The sequence below is a fragment of the Phyllostomus hastatus genome, unplaced genomic scaffold, assembly GCF_019186645.2.
Source record: "Phyllostomus hastatus isolate PE091 unplaced genomic scaffold, TTU_PhHast_1.1 phas_contig_40, whole genome shotgun sequence".
NCBI lineage: Eukaryota > Metazoa > Chordata > Mammalia > Chiroptera > Phyllostomidae > Phyllostomus > Phyllostomus hastatus.
The window spans coordinates 21,817,210-21,838,606 of NW_025333872.1; the positions used below are offsets into that span (position 1 = coordinate 21,817,210).

Sequence of the window (21,397 nt, forward strand, 5' to 3'; positions counted from 1 at the left end):
ATCCAGGACCCTAAATATGCAATTTTCTTAAAAGTGGTCATTATAACAAGTCATGGAGAACAAAGTTATAATGAAGTTAAGAAGTGGGTTTTACAATCTACAAACAAGAGACTTCCGAAATATGTATTTCTTAAATATTTTATTTTTAAAGCTTACTAGGGCTGTCAAGCTCAAAATGCAATGGATACAGCTAACAAAAAAAAATCACCTCCACCATGGTTTAATAGCAGCCCTGACAAGTACCTGAGGGAGCTCTGGGCAGAGCAGCCACAGCGCTATCCCTTCAGGAAAGCCCCCTGTGGTGTTTGCTGTCAGTGAGGAATGTGTTAAGCTCTCTACCCGGGAGACTGACAGGGATACACTCCAACAGGCAGAATTATCAGCCATTCACCCTGATGACAGCTTTTCTTTCTCTAGAGCTTAAAGACTTGGGGCAGAAAGAGTCTCACTCTAACAATTTCAAGTTGATTTAATACACAAGAACAAAAAAGATGAGATTTGAAAATACCCTTGGCCCCTTTAGAATGGCAAAGAGAATTATAAAATGTCGTTTTTTTGAGACTGAATCATTAGGTACAATATTTAGATTTGCCCTCTGGAAAAGATTGGATATTCTCTGCCAGGTGTTAAGTCATGGATGCAAATCAAATGGGCAGTGAAATGCTGACTTTTAAAGAGCTGTATTCACTTCATGAACTTCTAACACACCAGTTTTGCTCTAAAGTGACTGATCAACAGCAGAGGCAGAAAAAGGATTAATTTACTTCCAGCAAGATCCTACTCAGGACCAATGTGCTATGAGTAGAAAAAGGGAATTAAAAATAAACATGTATTTGTTTATTGTTTAGTCCTTAGGAAAAACACTTATTTTGGAGTATATTAATTGGTGAGTGTTTGCAAGTTATTCTTGTTTGCTCTTCATATTTTTAGATTTCAGAAATAAATAGGAACCCAATTTTTAGTAATCCCTATAACACGCTCTCCTTAGGAAAATAAGGACTCAAATAGCCCACCAGGAGTCATGTATGAATAATTCTTATGTTTTGAGATTGGGCCATAGTTCTGATATTGGGTGTTTACAACTCCCTTTTGCAGTTCAAATTCAGGATTTACAGTATCATCTGTTGCGAACTGCCCTGCCTGGTATCAGAAGCTGTAACCCCCCTCCCCGCTCCACCCCCACCCCCTGCCAAGGCTAAGGCTGAGGGAATGACCTTGGACTGTAAGCCAGCAAGGAGCCAAAAGCTTATCTCCCTGGCAGGAGCACAGCTTCTGCTCCTTTTACTTCACCCTGCCTGGCCCCCAATGCTTGGTCGGTTAGCCAATGACGGGTAAGATTCCCCAAGAGGGGAACGATCTAAGACAGGCATGATCATGTGGGAGGCCCCCAAGGAAGGATTTTGAGGAGTATGACAAAAGGAGGTGATGGGCCCTCACCCCTTGGCTTTGACAAAAGCCTGAGACCTCATTGTCTGTGAGAAAATCTCCTAATCTCTTGGCTGCCTTACTTCCCTTGCTCCACCTAAGCCTGAAACAATGGCAGAGGGTGGTGCAGCCCTGTGCTGGAAAGGGCAGGTTCCCTGGGTGATCAGGCCTAAGAAAGAATATGTAAAATCCTGTGAAACCTGCTTTGTTTAGAATGCTGTCAGTTGAATGATAAGGGTCCAGGGAAGAAGTAAGTTTGTTCCTTAAAGCTTTTTACAGCTCTTTGACCCTGACTCAAAATAGGCCCTCAGACTTCCTTGTTACCTATTGTTTGATCCTTACTTCCTGGCAATGAGTAATGAGCTTTACCTGAATTCTTATGCAAACGAACCCAATAAAAGCCTGCTTGGGCAGGGGAACAGGATGCTCTCCCTTAGGGACGCTCACCCCTAGGGAGGGTGGCCATGGCACTCCCCAATAGAGTGGCCATTCTGTCCCTATTTCCCCACAGGACCTGGTTGTCTCTGTGTATGTTTTTCTCGTGTTTCGACAAGCCATCCGCAGTGTTCCATGGTCACTGCCGGTCGGTGGCCGTGTCAATATTGGTTACAGTCACATTGGGATCATAACCAGATAATCTAAGACTGTTTACGCTTAGCTTTGGAATTATCCTTTGTCTCTCAAGGATAGGGATAAGGCATATGGAACACTCAATTCCCAGAGGAGCTTGCTGATGTTAGATACATTGGATGCTCTTAATGCAATGTAGATATGTATGAAGTCAGGATTTGGTTACAAACTATAGTTAATTTTTAGAAGTATGCTGTCTCTCTCTCTCCCTCTGTTTCTTCCTCATTATTTCCAAATTTAATCGTTGTCTCACAAATGTGCAGTGATAAAAATTCCAGACCTCATTGGCCAAGTCATTTAATCATAGTCATTTAAATATTTGAGTTACCAGTTTAATTACTTTGACAAAATCAATTCTACAGTAATTGGTATACTTTCTAAAAATACTCCCTTGCTGAATTAATGCTTTCCTCTAAGAAACTGTTTATTTGTTTGAGTTGGCAAAATGATGCCTCTGAAAGCATCAATCCTTTCATGTTTAATTTTTCTTATCAAATGTATGAAATATAACTTGCATTTACCCAATTTTATGAGTGAAAAATCATATTAAGTGCTCCTGTGGTTTCTTAGTAAAGCTGAGTACTTTTCCAGACACTTAAAATATTGGAGCATTATCATTTGGTAAAAGGACAAAGAAGAAAGCAAAAATCAAGTCATTTGATATTGTACATTGAGAAAAATCAAAACAGAAAAAACCCTCTAAGTGATAAATGTATAATGTAATTTTGAGCACTTTTAATTTTTATTAAATTGTGATGGAGAGAAGAAGTAGAAATAGCTTCCACTTAGACTTATTCTGCCTAGCTGAGGCCTGACAAAAGTGGTTCTTCATGTCTGGGAATGCCTACCACAAGGGGACACGTTTCCACACAGTGGCGGCAGGGCATACGCACATTTAATCCTTGATTTTCTGCAGTGAGATTGCTGTGGTGTTAGCTGAGGTTGTACTCACTCTCCTCCTGCACCCACAGGGCTCCTGCACTCTTTTCCACAGCTCAGTTGGCATCAGTTTAGGGAATGCAAATTTAAGTAAACGCAATTGAATTGGGGTGAATGGGTGGTTTTAAAGTAATTTTAAGAACAACAACAAGAACTTTGTGAATATAACCACTCCATTGTTTCCTGTGACTATATCAACCAATTGGAATTACATAATAAAATTTATATATTATATATCCCAAATATTTCAATTATAAGTTGAAATCAGCTTCTCTAAATTAGTTCTATGAAACCAGTGGTGGAACAAAAAAAAAATCTCAGGCCATGTTTGAAATGGGATTGTCTAAACTAGTGGTTGTCCAAACTTTTTGGATCATGGTCCATATATATTATTTATTGAAAATTATATTCATATATGAATATTCAATAATATGGATATCATAAAACACGAAAATGGAAATGGTAAGATGAACTGTACATATACCACTAGTGTGGAAGGCTTGGAAGAATTGCTCCCTGCTTTAATTCTGTTACCACAGTACTTCTCAGAGCATTTCCTACCTGTTCTACACTGTGAGCTCCTGACAGAAAGGCTGAAGTCAGAGAGATCTAGATTCCAGATTTACCCACCACTTCTGAGCTATCTCACTTTTGATTAGTTACTTACTTCCTCTGAGCCTCATTTTCCATATCTTAACAATATAAAAATAATGATATACTTCATGGAGTTATTGTGTGGATCACACAGGAAGATGAGTATAAAGCCCTTAGCTGAGGGCCTAGCAGATAGTAAGTGCTCATTGAAATGCAAGCTAATTTCAACACACACTTTTTTATGGGCCACCTTATTGCACTAGTTTTCTGTGGAACATACTTTTTGGAAATGTTCCAGATTAGATTATTTGTTCATGGATTATTTTACTGTTTTAAATTTGACAAAAAATTATTGACTTGACTGTCTCCTAAGTAACAGGCATAGTAGTAGGTTCAGGGTAACAGCTTAGGTGATTATTCTGAAGAACTTTCAAACTATGTTGAATTTGGCAAAAATTTTAGAGCCTGCTATGTGCCAGGCACCTTGTGCTACTCCAAGGCAGACATGATATCTGTGTTCATAGAGCTCACAGTTTGGGGCTACATTTATTTTTTGTATTTATCTTTTACATAGTGGCCATTTAAAAGATAAAGACAAAATGTTGTGGACAGTGTTCTGGTAGAAGGTGGATAAACTGGGGTCTTCCCATGTCAGGTTGGCACATCATTTTAAGCAGTTTTTAGCTCATCCTAAGGAAAGCAGAAAGCCATTTGCAAACTCCAAATCATGGAAAGACTACGAGAAGAGGCACAATGTGAGCACATCACTGTATAAACAAAAACCCTTTAAGTGAGGAGCTGCTATCATTTCATGGAACTGGAATGGGAGGCAATTTACATCACACACAGGGCTCTCCATCCCTGTTTATTTCATTCCTGACCATCAATAAATTCCATTGCCCCTTCGTAAAATGTTGATGGCGCAGTTTTTCATGTGGCATAAATGTACTCAGACTCTAACCAATTTTCCATTTCTGTGAAGAATTTTTTATGTATAATGAATGTGTCTGTGCTCTCATTGCTTGGTTACTGGCAGGTGCACCACATTTTCATAGCTCTTAAACTGACCAAGCATAACCTGATGGGTGTGGTGGGATCTGACAGCCTGGGCTGACAGACCTGCAAAGGTAAATTCTCCGGTGAGCTCTGGGGTAAACTGCAGAGGTTTACATTTCCACACATGGTCTACAAAATCAATTTGCCATTCAGGAGAGATGATTCTGCCCTGGTGCATAGTCTATCCATTTTAAAGACATTTATAATAAGCAGGAAATGCTTGTGTTGCGAGGGAGAATTCCGTGAGGTTGCTAAACAAGGACAAAATGCTGGAATGAACAAAAAAATTATTTGGCCTTTTGAGTTTACTGTTCTACTGACAGTGTTCCAGAGGCAAATAGGAGGACTCTGAGAGTGAATGTGCTGCTCTCGGTTTAAAGGCAGGCAGTGCCAGCTGTGTGGCTCCCTAGGAACAGAGATGTGAAAATCTGCAAACCAATTTGATTTTTCATTTAGTGTGATTATTAGAAATTGCCTCATGGGGGTAGTTTTAAGATGAGGTAATGTTTCATAAGTAAGGTCTGAGGTTTGCTTTTTAAATTATTTTTCTAATTTGGAAAGATGCAGTTTTTTGTTGTGTTGCTTATTTTGATATTTCTTTTACAATATTGGAATAATATTCACACCACACTTTCATCAAGTTGTAAAATATATTTTATAAACTTATAATTTATTAAATCTTGTGACTGAAATAAGACAAATAAAATAACACAAGAAATTCTGTACCTTCTCTTTGAGAAGGAGTCTAAGGGCTTATGAACAAAATCAGAAATATTTGAGAAAATATATTAAGATATAAAGTTCAGGAAACTCACGACACTGATGATATCAGTAAGGATTAGGTTTAGCCCCATATAACATAATATGTGACAAAATAACAGTTTAAGCAAAATGGATTACTTCTGTCTCATTAACAATAAGTTTGATGGCAAGCAATCCCTGACTGTTATGGTTACTTATCAGGGATTTAACTTTTTTCATATGTTTGCTCCTCCATCCCGAGGTCTCCTGAAGATGTTTTCTGGAATTTAAGTCATCTCTTCCACATTCTAGGCTTCAGAAAGAAGAAAGGTTTAGGGTCATGTTACTCTTAGGGAGTTTTCCTGAGGTCAGTACAATACTCGAATGTGTCTGCTTATATCTGATAATCCATGGTTTAGTCCCATGACTTCATCCTGCTTTGAGGAAGGTTGAGACATCTTAGCTGTGTATATTAGTGCCTCCCCTTCCTTCCCCCCCATCAGGTGTGTAGTAACACAAAAGGACAGACTGTATTGGTAAAGGCTACTAAATGACTAGTAAGGTCTGTCAGAACTGATCATTCCCCAAGTCAAATAGCTTATTTTCTTGCTATTTTTAATAGGTGTATATGCATGTGAATGCATGTATGTATAAATAAATAACTAAATCCAATACTAATCATTGGTAGAAAGCATAATGTTTTTAGAATCATTATAGTGTCAACTATAGACATATGAGCAATTTCTAAACCTAACTGAAGTCCTTTGACCAGAAAAGATTTCCCAGATATATGTATTTTAAAGACTCATTTGCTTATAAACACAAAATCCACAGTAATTATTGGAATAATAACTATAACATTACTCTGCTGGGATAGCCACTTGAATAAATAGAAGAAATGTGCTAATTCAATATGTCAATGGACTGGATTATAGGAGTCCATTAAAACTATTTTCCAAGGCCACTGTAGTGCACATTAGAAGTATGTATTTAAGTCCTACTTTTTAAATATGTGCCAATCTAACTTTTTCCTTTTTACAGATGTTGAAATAAAGAAAAAAAAAAGAAGGCAGGAGGTACACACTTTCCTGCTGAGCAAAATTTAAGGCAATTCCCTCAGTTCTTAAGAGAGGAAAAATGCAGACCACTCAAAAGGTTGCCTTCAACTCAGAGCAAGAGGAATCACTTTTCTGAGTGCTTTCTTGTGTGACCACCATCACCTCTGTCTTCTTGCCCCCCTCTGTGATTGGGCTTGATCTTTTAACATTTCTTTGCAACTAGACACTAGAAAATACAGGATTTAAATATGGTGGGAAACGAGGACCATTGAGACAGGCTGAACAGCAGGGTAATGAAACAGCTGTTGAGTTGGAAAGAAAAAGCTGGATCATATCAGAGTGGATGCTATCAAAAGAGTTACAAGCTTACATGACGGAAAATTACATGTACTTGAAATATGCCTTTACAAAATGCCAGCCTGACATTAAGCTGCTTTATAGAGGTATCATGTCCTTAAATAGCCTGGTGATTATCTGTGTCCCTGGAGCGCTATTTTCTGCCCTGATTTTCTAATACTCCGGCTGTCCCTAATCACCGCAGAGTGTCACCAGTTTGGGAAAAAAAAATCTTAGAAGGAAATTAATTTTGATTTCCTTAGACATTCTAGAGAGTTTTTTTTTTAGTAAAGCTGGATGGAAAGCCAGCCTTTTTTCCCACAATGACCAGGTATGGCAGTTAGTTCCCTGTGAATATATTAATCCTGGCTTGCCCACCCTTAAAAAGCAAAAGTATTGTCTGTGTGGCCAGTAACATGTTAACCATGCTTCATGAATTATCTCATTTAATTCTCATGAAATCTGTAAGGTAGGTTATACTATTAGACTCATTGAAGTTTAAATACAGGGAGACTGAGTGAGTTGCCCAAGATGACTCCCTGACAAGTCAGCAGCCAAATGGAGATTTTAACCCAGCCGGACTATTTCCAGGGCCTATGTTCTCCATCAGTGTGTTATACTGCTTCCTCAAAGGATGAGTTCCACTGAGACACCTAGGTTGGGAGGGTGATGTAAATTAATTAAGAAATATTAAAAAAACACAAACAAACAAACAAAGAAATACTTACAGAAGGGACAGGGAGAACAAGAGAAAGCATACTTCGCCCCCACCCCCTTGTTTTTAGAAAGTTGTGGTTGAGAAAACAAGAAGAGATTATGGTTGCACAAAACGGGGCAACAGGAAGTGTGAATAAGGAGCACACATGTAGAAAGTAAAGCACTTTACAAAGGAAGGCAGCTGGAAGTTTTCTGTTTGCAGTGTTTGTCTGAGCTCTAGCCAATGCTACCAAGATCTCCCCAGAAAGAATTCCCCCGTGAAAATACCAACATGGTAGGAAATGTTGTAATTATATTTTTTATTATCCCCCAGAGAATACATTAGTATGGCAGATATGGCTATAATTTAAAAAGAAAACTGCTATGTAACAAACATAAGAGCTGATGAAATAAAACAAGCTAATTTTTCCTCTTCTGGTATTAAAAAAATGCAGAGATAAAGAAGGGATTCTCAGATATTATTCTGTGTCCGTTCTAGAGTATAGCTGTAATTAGACAAACAACTATGGTTCTTAGTTGCTCTATGTTTTTCTTTTTTGAATAAACATATATTCAGCCTGTTCTGGACAATCTCCTGGAGGTTAGGTTGGTAAGAGTGAACAGTCCAAGAAATGATATGAGCACCACTTCATACTAATTGTTGCAGCAAAGGAAGCATTGACGTCTGCTTGATGCAAAGATGGCTCCTGGAGGGAGCACTTGTGTGGGTACTGTGTGATTGTTAGAGCATACTGACGTGGTAAGCTCTCCTTCATTGACCTCCAGCTTCTCTGAAGCTCTTGCCCGAGATACTTGCAAGAACTTGCACTCTCGCCAGTCTTGTCTGGCAATCTGGAGTATGGGAAAATGAATGTCCTGTGGGGCAACTCTAATTCTAAGGGAGCCATGAGTTGATGGTTAAATGCTTCTCTCTTTTGTCTCTTGGGCAGAAGACAATTCTCAGACCCATTCTATATATTTCCTCATAAGACTAGAAAATCCTGAAACTCATATTAGATAGCTCTTCATAAGATACCAGTAGAATGAAGCACAGTTGCCCATGGTGGTGTTCTTGAGAATAGGCCCCTCTGCTGACTTTCTCTCCTCTCCTGCTTCATTCTCTCTATTCTTCACTCCACTTCTGTTTCCTAGGATCATCTCCCCCCCCCCCCCACACACACACACAAAACAAAGAAGCCACTTGAATGCAATTCTTTATCCATATTCAGGTTCCACTTTTGTGGGGAACCCAGCGTAAGACAATGCCCCATCATGAAAGGTGCAATATTTATAGGCTGCAAGGTAATAGATGGTGTTTGTGCAAGGCTAGTATTGTTATTTAACATTTTTTTTCCTCTACCAGATCCTAAAATACTGGAATCCTGGAGGACTTAATCCTTAGTCCTCTTCTTGTCTTTATCTACAATCTTAGACCATTACCCACCACCTCTATTTTGATGGCTCCCCTAATTGTATCTTCAGTCCTGACCTCTTCCTTGAATGCCAGCATTATTTATTCAATTGCCTACATATCATCTTTATTTGGATATCCAACAGTCATCTTTTCCATCATCTGTACAAAATAAAATTCTTATTTACTTCCCAGTAATGCCCTGTAAAAATCCTCTTATGCCTCTAATCTCTCTTATGGCACCACCACCTTCTACCAATAGTTCAATCAAAGCAAATAAAGAAATCCGGATGTTCTTGGTTCAGCCCTTTTCACACATTTCCCAGCAAGTTCTAACAATGCTATGTCCATCTCCAGATCAGACCTCAAGTTCATCTACTTATTTCCACCTCCATTGCCATCCCCCTTGTCTTAAGAAAATTATCTTTTGTCAGGATCACTGACAAAAGCCAACATCAGTCTCTACATTGCATTAAAAATAGTTTAAACAAACACATATGCACTACTTGCCTCTTTAAAACATTCCAATGACTTTTTAAGGGACCTAGAAATAGTCTAGAACCTTCCCATGCTCCCAAGGCCCTGTATGACCTAGGTCCTGTTTATGTCATATATAATTTCTCCCTTGTTTCCTTAGGCTACAGCTATTGTAACACATTTTTACTCTTCCAAGAGCCTAGGCTCTATCTTTCTTCAGGGTCTTCCACTTTCAGAACCTTCTGCCTGAATTTGTTTTTTGTGCTTTTCACATGGCATACTTAGTACGGCGTTCCTCCTCCTTAGGCCTTGGTGCAAATATCTCCTACTCCGCAGTCGTTTGTATAGTGAGCACTTGTCTAGAATAGTGCACCCACCCTGGTTACTCTATTGCTTCTTGTTTATTTCCCTCATAAATCTTTTCATAAATATATATTGTGTCTTGAGCCATTTGTATTTTCTTTTTATCGCTCCAATTAGAAGGCAAGTCTATGAGGGTAGGAGTCTCAAACGGATCTGGCACATTTGTGGAATATGTTGATTAATAGGCTAATTATTTTTGAAAAATTCCTCTGGATGGGTACATGTGGGAATTTCTTCTTCAGTACACTGAGGCAAAGAGCCTGATTAACATTGTCGAATATTTTCTATGTTAATAACCCATAAATCTCTGTATCTTGGGAACCCTAATGAGGTCAAGAGATGATAGTTAACAATAATTTTTTTTGTAAATATGTGAAAACATCCTTATTTCTTGTTTTCTATGGTAGTGTTATTTATTAAGTAGGAAGCAAAACTAATGACTCATTCCTTAGCAATCAAATTTATTGTGATTACTTGCATTTTCAATAGTTTTATCTAAATAGGATAATTATGTCTGAGAAACATGAGGTTTTTATAGGAAATAAAGAATTCATATTAATCCAGTCTAGGATGTTTTTTTCTTATAAATATTACTTGGCCAACTTCTACTATAACTCTGCTACATAGAGAACAAAATTCCTAGTAATTCTTAACTTCCCTTCTTCTCGTTACACATAAATCCATTGTTTCAATTCCCTTCAAAGATATACACATCAAAAACTTTGATGCCTTTTAGTCCCAGATGCTTCTTTATTCTAGTTTCAGTTTTCATGCCTGTTACATCAGGGTGTGGTCCCCAGCTTTCTGAGTCAGCAAAGGCTGGATCTCTTTGCTGGTGCACTGGGGGCCAAGGGCCCTGTGTCCACTTTGGTAGCCTTCTTCTAAAATTTGGTAATGAATACCGCAAGTGCCAAAATAATGCTAATGCCTAGGTGATGAACTTTGTTTTTCATATTTATGGTAAAAATAAAAGTGAAACAGGTCCAGTCCTGTGTTGATAAAGTGTTAATACCAATTACTTTTTATTAATCTGAAAATATTTAGACATATTCCTTTCTCTATATCAAAGCCGACACTGCACTCTTAGGCAATTTGCTTTTTAAAGCAAAATCTTATATTACAGCATCTTGCACCTTTTTATAATTCAGGGTTTCTGCACACTGGGTTTTCCTGAGGAGATACACATGGCTGTTACTTGTGATTTAGGTTCTTGGTATATAATAATTTTCATAGGTGTTTTAACTTAAAAAAATAACTGGTCTATAATATATACATTTGTTAATTATATCCCAGTTTGCCAAAATGATTTTCTATCTTGCACCTGATTTTCCTTGTTACACTCGGAGCATCAGAATGACTCTCAGACTTTACAATACAGAGACTTTCTGTCATTTAACCTCAGGGTAAACTTATTATCCTCTTTATAATTACTTGATGGATATGAGAAATACCTCCTCAGGGTTCACTCCCATTAATGGATCTTGTCTTTTTATTTTTTATTTTTTTCAATTACAGTTTACATTCATTGTTATTCTGTACCAGTTCCTGGTGCACAGCTTAGTGTAGTGGTCAGACAACCATATACCCCACAAAGTGCTCCCCGTTATTACAATTGCCCGCCTTGCACCATACATAGTTACCACGATATCATTGACTCTATTCCCTATGCTGTACTTTAATCCCCATGGCCATTTTGTAACTACCATTTTGTACTTCATCCCTTCACCTCTTTCACCCAGACCCATGAACCTGCTCCCCTCTGGCAACCATCAGTCTGTTCTCTGGATCTGTGAGTCTGTTTCAATTTTGTTTGTTTATTTTGGTCTTTAGACTCCACATATAAATGAAGTCATATGGTATTTGTCTTTCTTTGACTTATTTCACTTAGCTTAATACTCTCTAGGTACTATGCCTTGTCTTGACTGACTTGAAAAGACCCAAGAAAATGATTGGACATATTTGATTGGTTGGGTGTTGTCCTTGATTGCCCTGACTAACTCTGCCCTCTTCACCTCCTGCTGCCTGGGCCCCTTGCTCAGTAATCCAATGTTCCTACCGTCAGCGCAGAGCAGTCCAGACCTCCCATACGGGCAGAGGCAGACAAAATCTGGCCTGGATTTAGGAACGCAGGTGGCACCATTTCTGCATGGGTCGTTTTCACAAGTTGCAAACTGGCACAGCTTGCCTGAGTACAGCCTTGGACACTCACAAAACCAGTCTTCACCGTCACTGAGAAGACAAAAGGAATTCTTAATCCAACCAGAGAATAATTGTTCTATTACACACATATACACACATGTAAATAAAATCACAATTACATCTTGTCTAATAAGTGGAATTTTTCTTTCTTTTAGGTGGAATTTTTTCTTCTCCATTTCTCTTTCTGTGTTATTTAACTTTTAACTGTTTGTAGCTGTGTACTTTGCATCAAAAGCAGATTAACAGCTTTATAGATTGTCTCAAACCATGAATTCTATTTTAAGCCATCTGTTCAGTTTTGATTTATCTCATCCTCTATTTCACACTGGGTGCCTTTTCAGGGCTTCATTAAATATGTGTGGCATTGCCTTAGTAAAGTGCTTCAGATATTTATTAGAAAAAAATTGTCTTCGGCTTAAAACTCAGATAATTTCAAGCCTGGTGACAAGCTTCCTCCACTGAGGACACTGTCTTCCAAAAGTGCCCCTGTGGTACTTGAAAAGAAAATCACAGTGGGGACCAAAATGACTTTGCAACTCTCTGGCTTAAAATATGGCTTGGAGGCCCCGGCATGAGAGTGCCTGAGCAGCTGCGCTCAGGAAAAATGCTCCCTCTCCTGCTGGGGGGTGTTCTCCACAGGGGAAAGTGACTTGAATCTGTTCTGCCTTCCTGTGTCCATTCCCCCTTTTTAAAGTAGCCCTAGCCTCAGTTTCCCTCATATACCCATCCCTCCATCGCTCTCAGCCCACACTTACAGGAGGGGCAGATCCTGACTCCTGGTGTCAAGCTCAGTGATTAGTGCAGGCCAAGCCAGGGCAACTGGCTTTTTTTTTTCAGGGGTTGCTAAACTGATAGCTGCTGGTGGCATCTGCTTACCCAGAGATGAGAGCCTGGCTGAGAGTAAAAAAGCTCATACCAAGCAACGCAAATATAAGAGACCAGAGGAGATAGATTGCTAATGCTATTATTTAGGCACCTGATCTAGCTATCACTCTGCAATTATATGAGCCAATTTAGTTTAACCCCCTTCTTAGTTTTTGAGTGAGTTTGAGTTGGGATTTTGTCACTTGCTGTTAAATGAATTCTATTTAGTATTAATGTCCTTTTCTTCCCATTTTTTTGTTCTTCTCATTATCTTAAATCCACAGAACCTTGCCATATATGGATCTTCAGGGTTTTATTTTTTCCTGCTTACATCTTATCTTGTAAATATGACTGTTAGCTTTTAAAGGTAGGTGCCAGGACCATCCCAAGAATTAGAAAGCTAGTATATTTTATCTTCATGACTCAGGGTCTCAATCTAGTTGGAGGTCTCGCCCATACCATGAGATTTTTCTCTTGTCTTTCTCATCATTCTGGTATTTTGATGCCTTCCTTACATATTTTAATCCCTTAGTCCAAAATAAATTTGCTTTCAGGAAAGTCTCAGATTCCTTCATACTAACGAATACCTGACTTCAAAATCTGAAGAGGTTTCCTTTTCCAAAAAGGCCTATACTTTTATATTAACTTTCTGTGTTAATGGGATGCAGCACTATGGAGAACCTTGGGATATCAGATAGCAGGTTAAGAGAGCTTTGGAGGGGTGTGAGGCTTTGAGATCCTCAGATTTTACTGACACATAAGGAGATTCCATAAGTGATTAGGAATTTCCTCATTTTATTGATGGCAATGTGCACAGGGCTTTGCACATAGTGTACAGATGTAGAATCTTAACAGGTTTTCAGAGTTGGGAATAAATAAAGGCCAATAGCACTAAGATGGTGATAAAGCTCCCTAGACAAACTCCTCTGTTTCTGGGCTATAAAACAAAGCTGCGAGGACAGTTGAGCCAATGCTATTCCTTTTTGCCTGAGAATTGTGGTAAAAGTATAACCAGACCACCTGGCAGGTATCTTCTGGTGGGACTTAAAGTGTTAGGAACCTCATGTTTTAGGGCCATGAATAAAACTAATGTAACATCACTTCTACTTACCTAACTTGGAGTTGAAAGCTCAGTATTAAACATCTGTGTTCTGGGATAAAGTCTAAAAGTGCAAGTCTTGAAAGCTGCATTCTGGAAGTACCAAATTATTCTTTTTATAGTAAAGGAGAATGCCACATGTATGAAAGTCAAATGGATCTAAATGTTGACTGACTGAAGTGCTTTAATCATATAGACCTAGCCATATTTGAAATGCAGGAAAGATGCTTTTATGTCGAAAACCAAGGAAAACACTAATTTTAATCATGTCCTATTGATAAATCAGGCTTCATTTCCTTTTTGCTTTCATCAGGTGTTGGGAGACGCTGGTTGTATAAAATCACGCGGATATGACTAACTGCATGCATCTGTGCACATCGGCAGGCAGCTAGGGCAGAGAAAAACAGGAATTCTGTAGAAAACATTCCGAGAAAGGGGAAAATCACCTTATCTGGCCTACCAAGGGCAAGTGTTCAAAGCCCTCTGGCCCATCTTAGTATTCCATAGTGTTTCATTAGAAGGAATCAGATTTAACCAATTGAGGTTTTGCCAGATGGTGGTTGGTCTCTGTATACTTCACTTCAAATTTTACCTTCAAGTCCAAAAAAACTTCCTGGAGTGCCAGATATTTTGCCAATAGTTTAAATAAAATCTGTTTGCTACCTGCTGTATAACACCTGGACCTAAAGTTTTCTCTTACTCAGATTTTACCAAAGATGCCATTACTAAATCCAAATTTCTTCAAAAGCTAGCAAGTCAGTTGTTTTTATTGTCACTTAAGTCACTTTGGTGTTTTGCCACACTCTGAAGCAATTGGCCATGCCTGTCAAGGAAGTGGTGCCCTGAGGTTGAAGAACCTTATGCAACAGTTCACTTTGGAAGCAGGGATTAACTGTTTCACCTTCCTTCGCCTGGTTTCTTTCTTTTTAAAAAATATTTCATTTATTTGTTTTTAGACAAAGGAAAGGAGGGAGAAAGAGGGAGAGAAACATCAATGTGTGGTTTTCTCACACGCCCCCTACTGGGGACTTGGCCCACAACCCAGGCATGTGCCCTGACTGGAAATCAAACCCGCCAACCTTTCCTTCACTGGTTGGCACTCAGCCCACTGAGCCACACTAGTCAGGGCCACCCGGTTTCCTTTAAATGTTGTTACACTGCTGTGAATTTGATGGCTGCTCTTTAATCAGTTATGGGAGAATATAGTCACATGAAATAAATACCTTTTCATTTGAGGAAGTTTAACAAGCTTACCCTTCTCAGACCTATGTACCATACAGAAAACTGTATTGCAAATCTTCCTCTAGGTAAGTCAGGGCACTTTTCTGAATTAAAAGTAGGTCTGGGAAAGACCCCAGATGTTGGTGAAATTTTTAACTTGCATGTTTATTGCCAATGGCTGCCAACCAATATTTGCTGTGCACCCACATCACAGACATAGCCATGTGCCATGGAAAAGAAGACTCGTCTCTGCTCTCGGTAGGAGAGACAATATAAGTTTGTGAACTAATATCTGTAAGACACAACATGTGTAATGTGAATTTACATACATATTTAAACAGTGGTGAGGACTTTAAGACCTTCTTAAAACTGGTCTCTGGGCTGGTGCCTGAGAGGATCTTCCCTGTGGCTTTCAAATGGAGGTTCCTGTGCTCCCCCTGCCCTCAGAGATTTTAATTTAGGTGATCTGTAGTCAGGCCCAAGGTTCTGCATTTTAAAATTGTCATCAGTGATGCTTTTGCATAGTCTATTTTGGGCTTAAGCCAGCTCCCTTGAGACAAATTTTCTCACTGGAGTAAAAACTTGATGGATATTAGTTACTATTGTGTCCTTAGAGGATGCGAGGGCATTGTAATTTTGTTTTTTGGGCTGCATTTTGACTTTTGACTAACATGTATCTGAAAACACAATACAAAGATTGGAGAATGTTTATTTACTAGTGCCATTTATGGCCTATTGCATGTGCATTATACTTGACAGCAACATGAAATAGGAAAAAATTCACTCATTTAAAAGCTTAGTTAAAAACATACCACCTAAGTGTATGCCAACATCTATATAATCTGGCACTGTAACTGCTACAGCATATTTGATTGCAGGTCACAGTATGGTTAGCATATCAAATGACTGTCATTAAATTTCTATGGGTATTAAAAATTATCTTTAGAAAATTTAACTGTTCAAAAAAATCGAAGACGTTAGTTTGAAAAGGATGCCTCCTATTTACATAACACAGCCAGATGCCTCAAAACCTTCTAGAACTAAAAGGACTTCTGCATATATTAACTTAAAAAAATAAATAACTCTTCCTGAATTTATTGTGCCTAACAGATTATCAGCAGATTTCAAAGTTGGCCACCCACAGTGTCGAGAGGCAGCTTCTCAGCAAGAATGTGAGCAGAATGAATCCTTAAGAATAATGTCTCTAGATACTTCTAAAAAATAAAATTACTATTGGCAGAAATAACCCATCTTTATGTATAGGCTGTCCTATATATAGAACAACAGCACAGGCATAAGAAAGAATGCAAATGAGATCCCCAGTAGCTGTGGTTCACAGGGAACTTTCATTCTGTTTTCATGAATTTCACACCCCTGTAAGAGTCTGATGGCTACAAAGCTATACCTGCCTCCCCTCAAGCCTCCTTAAAATGTTGAATTCCTTTCAAATGAGTTGAATATTTCATTTTTTTCTTTTTAAAAATAGCCAATGTGAAAATAATAGAAAACAAAAGATGAAAAGTCAAAATTATCTTAGGTGGCCTAGAAAGTGAACTTGGAGAATATGGTCCATATAATAAACCCATGAACAGAGAGCTTAGGGAGAATGTCCTGCTTCAGAAGCTTTTTTTTCTTTATAAAAAGATTTTGCTAAGGCAGACACAAAGAAGATGAAAAAGAGTGAGAGCAATAATAACAATCATAGAATCACATGTAAAGAAATAATATATAAAACAGGAATAACTTGCAAATAATATAAAATATTTCTGTTTCTACTTGTTTTAGGATCTGTCCAATTTAATTTTATGGGTATTTTACATAGAAAAATTGGTTTATGTTATAATCTCTCTCTCTTCGGTCTCCCTCCTTTTTCCTCTTAAAACCATAGTTCGTTTTACCAGAAAAAAAGAATACCTTTCTTGGTAAAGAAAGATGATCAGATGTTGGGAACTACCCTGCCTGGTTTCAGAAGCTGAAACGCTCCCATGGCTAAGGCTGAGTGAGTGACCTTGGGACCATAAGCCACTAAGGAGACAAAGCTTATCTCCCTGGAAGGGGCACCACCTCTGCCCCTTTTACTTCACCCTGCCTGGCCCCCAATGCTTGTTCGGTTAGCCAATGATGGGTAAGATTCCTCAAGGGAGGGATGACCTAAGACAGGTATGATCACGGGGGGCCTCAGGGAAGGACTTGGGGGGCTACAGCAAAAGGAGGTGAGGGACCCTTGCCCCTCGGCTTTGACATAGCTTGAGTTCTCATTCTGTCTGTGAGAAGCCTCCTAATCTCTTGGCTGCCTTACTTCCCCTGCCTGACTTAAGCCTGAAACAATGACAGAGGGCGGTGCAGCCCTGTGCTGGAAAGGGTGGATTCTCCGGGTGATCAAGCCTAAGAAAGAATACATAAGATCCTATGAAACCTGCTTTGCTAAGAATGCTCTTAATTAAATGATAGAAGTCTGAGCAGGAAATGAGTTTGTTTCCCCAAGTTTGGTAGCCCTTTAGCTAACTGATCCTGACTCAGAATAATCCCATGTAGTTCTTTGTATGCTATCTATTGTTTGATCCTTACTGCCTAACAATGATTAATGAACTTTACCTGTATTCCTGTGCAAAATGAACCCAGTAAAAGCCAATTGAGGAAAAGGCTCTGGACCCTTCTCTTTTGAGAGATCAGTCACCTTTTCTCCCCACGCAGATCATGTCTTTGTAGACTTATTCTCATCTATGGTGGCCAGGGGGGCCCTGTGGGTGGAGCCCCCCCCCCATCAGAAATTTTCTTCCCAGCAATGGGATGTCTTTTACTTTTTTTTTTCCTAGTGAGCCAGTAGTCCTCATGGAGTTAAATCTTTGCTTCCAATGAAGGAGTCTCAAAAACATCAAACCCAAAAGAGGGAGCTAACATGATAAAAGAGGCCATAATCTAAATAAATTAAATGAGGGATTCATGAGCACAGTACTTGGCATCGATCAGCTGCTCATCATGTGTTAGGGAAAGGAGGTCGGCATAGGTGGAACATACAGTTAGTGAAGTCTGTATCAGTTAATTGTGGGATAAGAACAGAATGGAATCTGGTATAACTAGAAGTGGGCTGGGAAAGAAGGAAGAAGTGGAGGGTGCTGATGGGTAGGAAAATATAATGATGAATGAATAATTGTTGAATAAATGTATCATTTCATTGTCTACAGTACCTGTCCCCAATTAAAAAAAAAATCTCAGGTCTTTAAGATTAGATTTTGTGCCTAAGCAACAATTTCATAATAGACTTTCTTACTCTGTGTTCATTGCAAAATCAGTCAGTCTCTAGTCACCTGCACTGTAAGAGCAATTTGAGAAGAATCTAATCTAACAGAATCAGTAAATGCTATGCTTATGAAGCTTTGGAGTTCTCAGATAATGTGCCTATCTGAAGGCTATTTAAGACTGGAAGAGTTAGTATAAGCTTTTAAAATGCTATTTTAACTCCTACTAAAAAGAAAAAATTCTCTTAAAATATTTAAGCCAACGAAGTGCTGGTTCACCCATCCCCTTGACCTCACTAATGTTCACATACATACAATTTCTACTCAGCTGTTCCCATGGTATAATGAGCAGCTGATCAATTCAACTGTTGTCAGAAACCTGGAAGCATGGCACAAATAATGGTGGTTGTTCTTGTTGTTGTTCTTTAATGATACTAAGGACTGTTTACAAAATTGGTGTGCGGAAATTTATTCCTCACAAACATAAGGAATAGTAAATAATAACTCTTTAGAAAGATACACACTTATGAACAAAGACACAAGAAATTAGGAGAATGTATGGATTACAATACTAGTTGGTGTTGGGGGAAAGGCAACTGAAGGAAAATAAACTTTGACTCAAATACCTAAAGAATTTAAAGTACTTACTATATCAATGAAACAAGAAAGGTTGCACTGAAGTATTTCTCCATCATGATTTTGTTATCATTTCATTGTCTAAAATATCCATGAGTGTGGGATCACAGTATTGAAAGTTCTTTTTAAGTTCAAATGAATGCATACTCTTATTTTAAGATCTTTCAAATATTATATTTTGTCCTGTATATATTTTTAAGTTTATTGGGGTGACATTGATTAATAAGATGATATAAGTTTCAATTCTATAATTCATCATCTGTATATTGTTTTGTGTGCTCATCATCCAAAGTCCAGTCTCCTTCCATTACTATATATTTGACCCTGTTTACTCCCTTCCACCTACCATTCTTCTTTTATTATTTTTATTTTTAAAAATATTTTATTTATTTACTTTTAGAGAGAGGGAAGGAGACAGAGAGGGAGAGAAACATTGTTGTGTGAGAGAGAAACAATTGATTCTCACATGCCCCCAACCAGGGACCTGGCCTGCAACCCAGGCATGGGTCCTGACTGGGAACTGAACCGGTGACCTTCTGGTTCTTAGGCTGTCACTCAGTCCACTGAGCCACACCAGCCAGGGCCCACTCCTCTTTTAAAAATACTACTATGTACATGAAATAACTGTTCTTCCTGAGAAGAACAGTTTGGTTAGCTTCTTGGGAATAGTTGTGAACATAAAAGCTATGACCATGAGGGAGAACTAACTGAACAGAAAGCATCCCAACTCAATTCATACAACTGCTGACAATGACAATGACTATGGTGATGATGCTAATTCATCATAGAATTAAACATCTGGGATGAGTGCTAAGCAGAATAGGATGTCAGGGCAGCAGGAATGAACAGAAACTATCTAGAGCAAACTGGTGTTACGTATGGTTGCTCTTTGTTTGGAGTTATAATATTTTCCCCTGAGCCTACTATACATAAGGGTTAGTTTAATAATTCTGAAGTATAAGGGCTGTGATTTTATTTTAACTGCTACATTAACTGTAAACTCATTCTATTAGGGTTCAAATTTATATATACTTAGGGCATGATCTTAGAGTAATATTTTATATTAAGTTGATAAAACTAGATACAAAGCTCAGAGAACAGAAAACAACTTTCCTGAAAGAACTGCTGATAACACATCACTGCTTTGTTACCTTTGATAAAAGTATTTTGTTTCTTTTCTTTCTTTTTTCTTTAATCTTGAAAGGAATCATTTGTGTTTTAAATACAAAAGGTTGAAAGTGGCTTCTGGCATTTTCAATTAAAAGTTTACGTTTTCAGATTCTTTGCACTGGGAAAGACTAGATCTCATCTTGGAATTAGTTGACATGACATTAAAGTGGACCATGCTCTTTCTTTGAAAGCCACTTAAAATAGCCAGCCTTTGTCAGAAGGTGTTTTCTGCTGGAGGCAAGCTTCTCAGTTCAGTGACCTTATGGATGGTAAAGGACAGTTTTAAAAGGCATTCATACCTAGTTAACACATTTTTTGGACACTCTATTAGATGTGACAATTTTCTTTTATGTTAAATGGATAAAAAAAAAAGAAATAGTCAACTTTCCCTGCTGTTTCAATAGTTTCAATTAATTTCTTTCCCTTCAATTGCTCCATCAGATGGGCTAGATAAGATTTCACTATTTGGGGGAATCATTTTAAGCCACTTTTCCAGCAGTTTGTTATTTTTACAGCTCCAATGATTCACTATAAAATGCATCTCCATCTGCAGGAAGCAATTCCAAAATTGCTTTACTCAACAAATCTGAAACTGCTAGGCTCACTGCAGCACAGAGAGAGACCTGGTTTGGAAAGGGATTACCTATTGGGCTCAGGAGCTGTCTTCTGAGACAGGTTATGTCACAGAGCAGATCTCTGAATACCAGAGGTAACTTATTTTTATCGAGAATCATTTGAAGTTTTGCTTCACTGGTTTGAACTACTTCTTGGTAAAAAAAAAAGTCATACTTCCTGGTAACTAACCTATATGTGTAAGTTATTGCTACAAACTCTTCAATCCACTTCACACTGAACTAAAATTTTCTCTGTGGCTTAAAATTGTATTTAAATAGACACATACTTAAACTCCCTTTTCTCAGAATTTATTAAATCTGAAATTGAATTCATTTTGGAATTCATTTCAAGATATTCCCTCTCCCTCCACCCCTCCCCCACCCTCTATGTCATATAGATACAACATACGAGTCTTCAGCATGGAGAGGTCACTCCTATCTGTCATATAATAGAGTTGAATTTTGCATAAATTTTTTTTATCTACACTGAAGTATAAAATAGGTTATAAAATATTTATTGTAGTTGTTTTAAATCTGAAGTAAAACAGATAACAAAAAGTACAGGTTGAGAGAGAGAGTTGTTGGCTCGTTGAATCACACTTGGAAGTATTGCCATCATTAGGCCCCAG

At 38.2% G+C, this 21,397-nt stretch overlaps 1 protein-coding gene across 1 annotated transcript in view; it reads right to left on the minus strand.

The window, feature by feature from the left end:
• EYS (eyes shut homolog) overlaps positions 1-21,397 on the minus strand; it is a 1,607,944-nt gene that overhangs the window by 104,892 nt on the left and 1,481,655 nt on the right. The window contains 1 exon segment of the mRNA XM_045842859.1: positions 11,783-11,955. Coding sequence (XP_045698815.1) covers positions 11,783-11,955 — 173 coding nt within the window.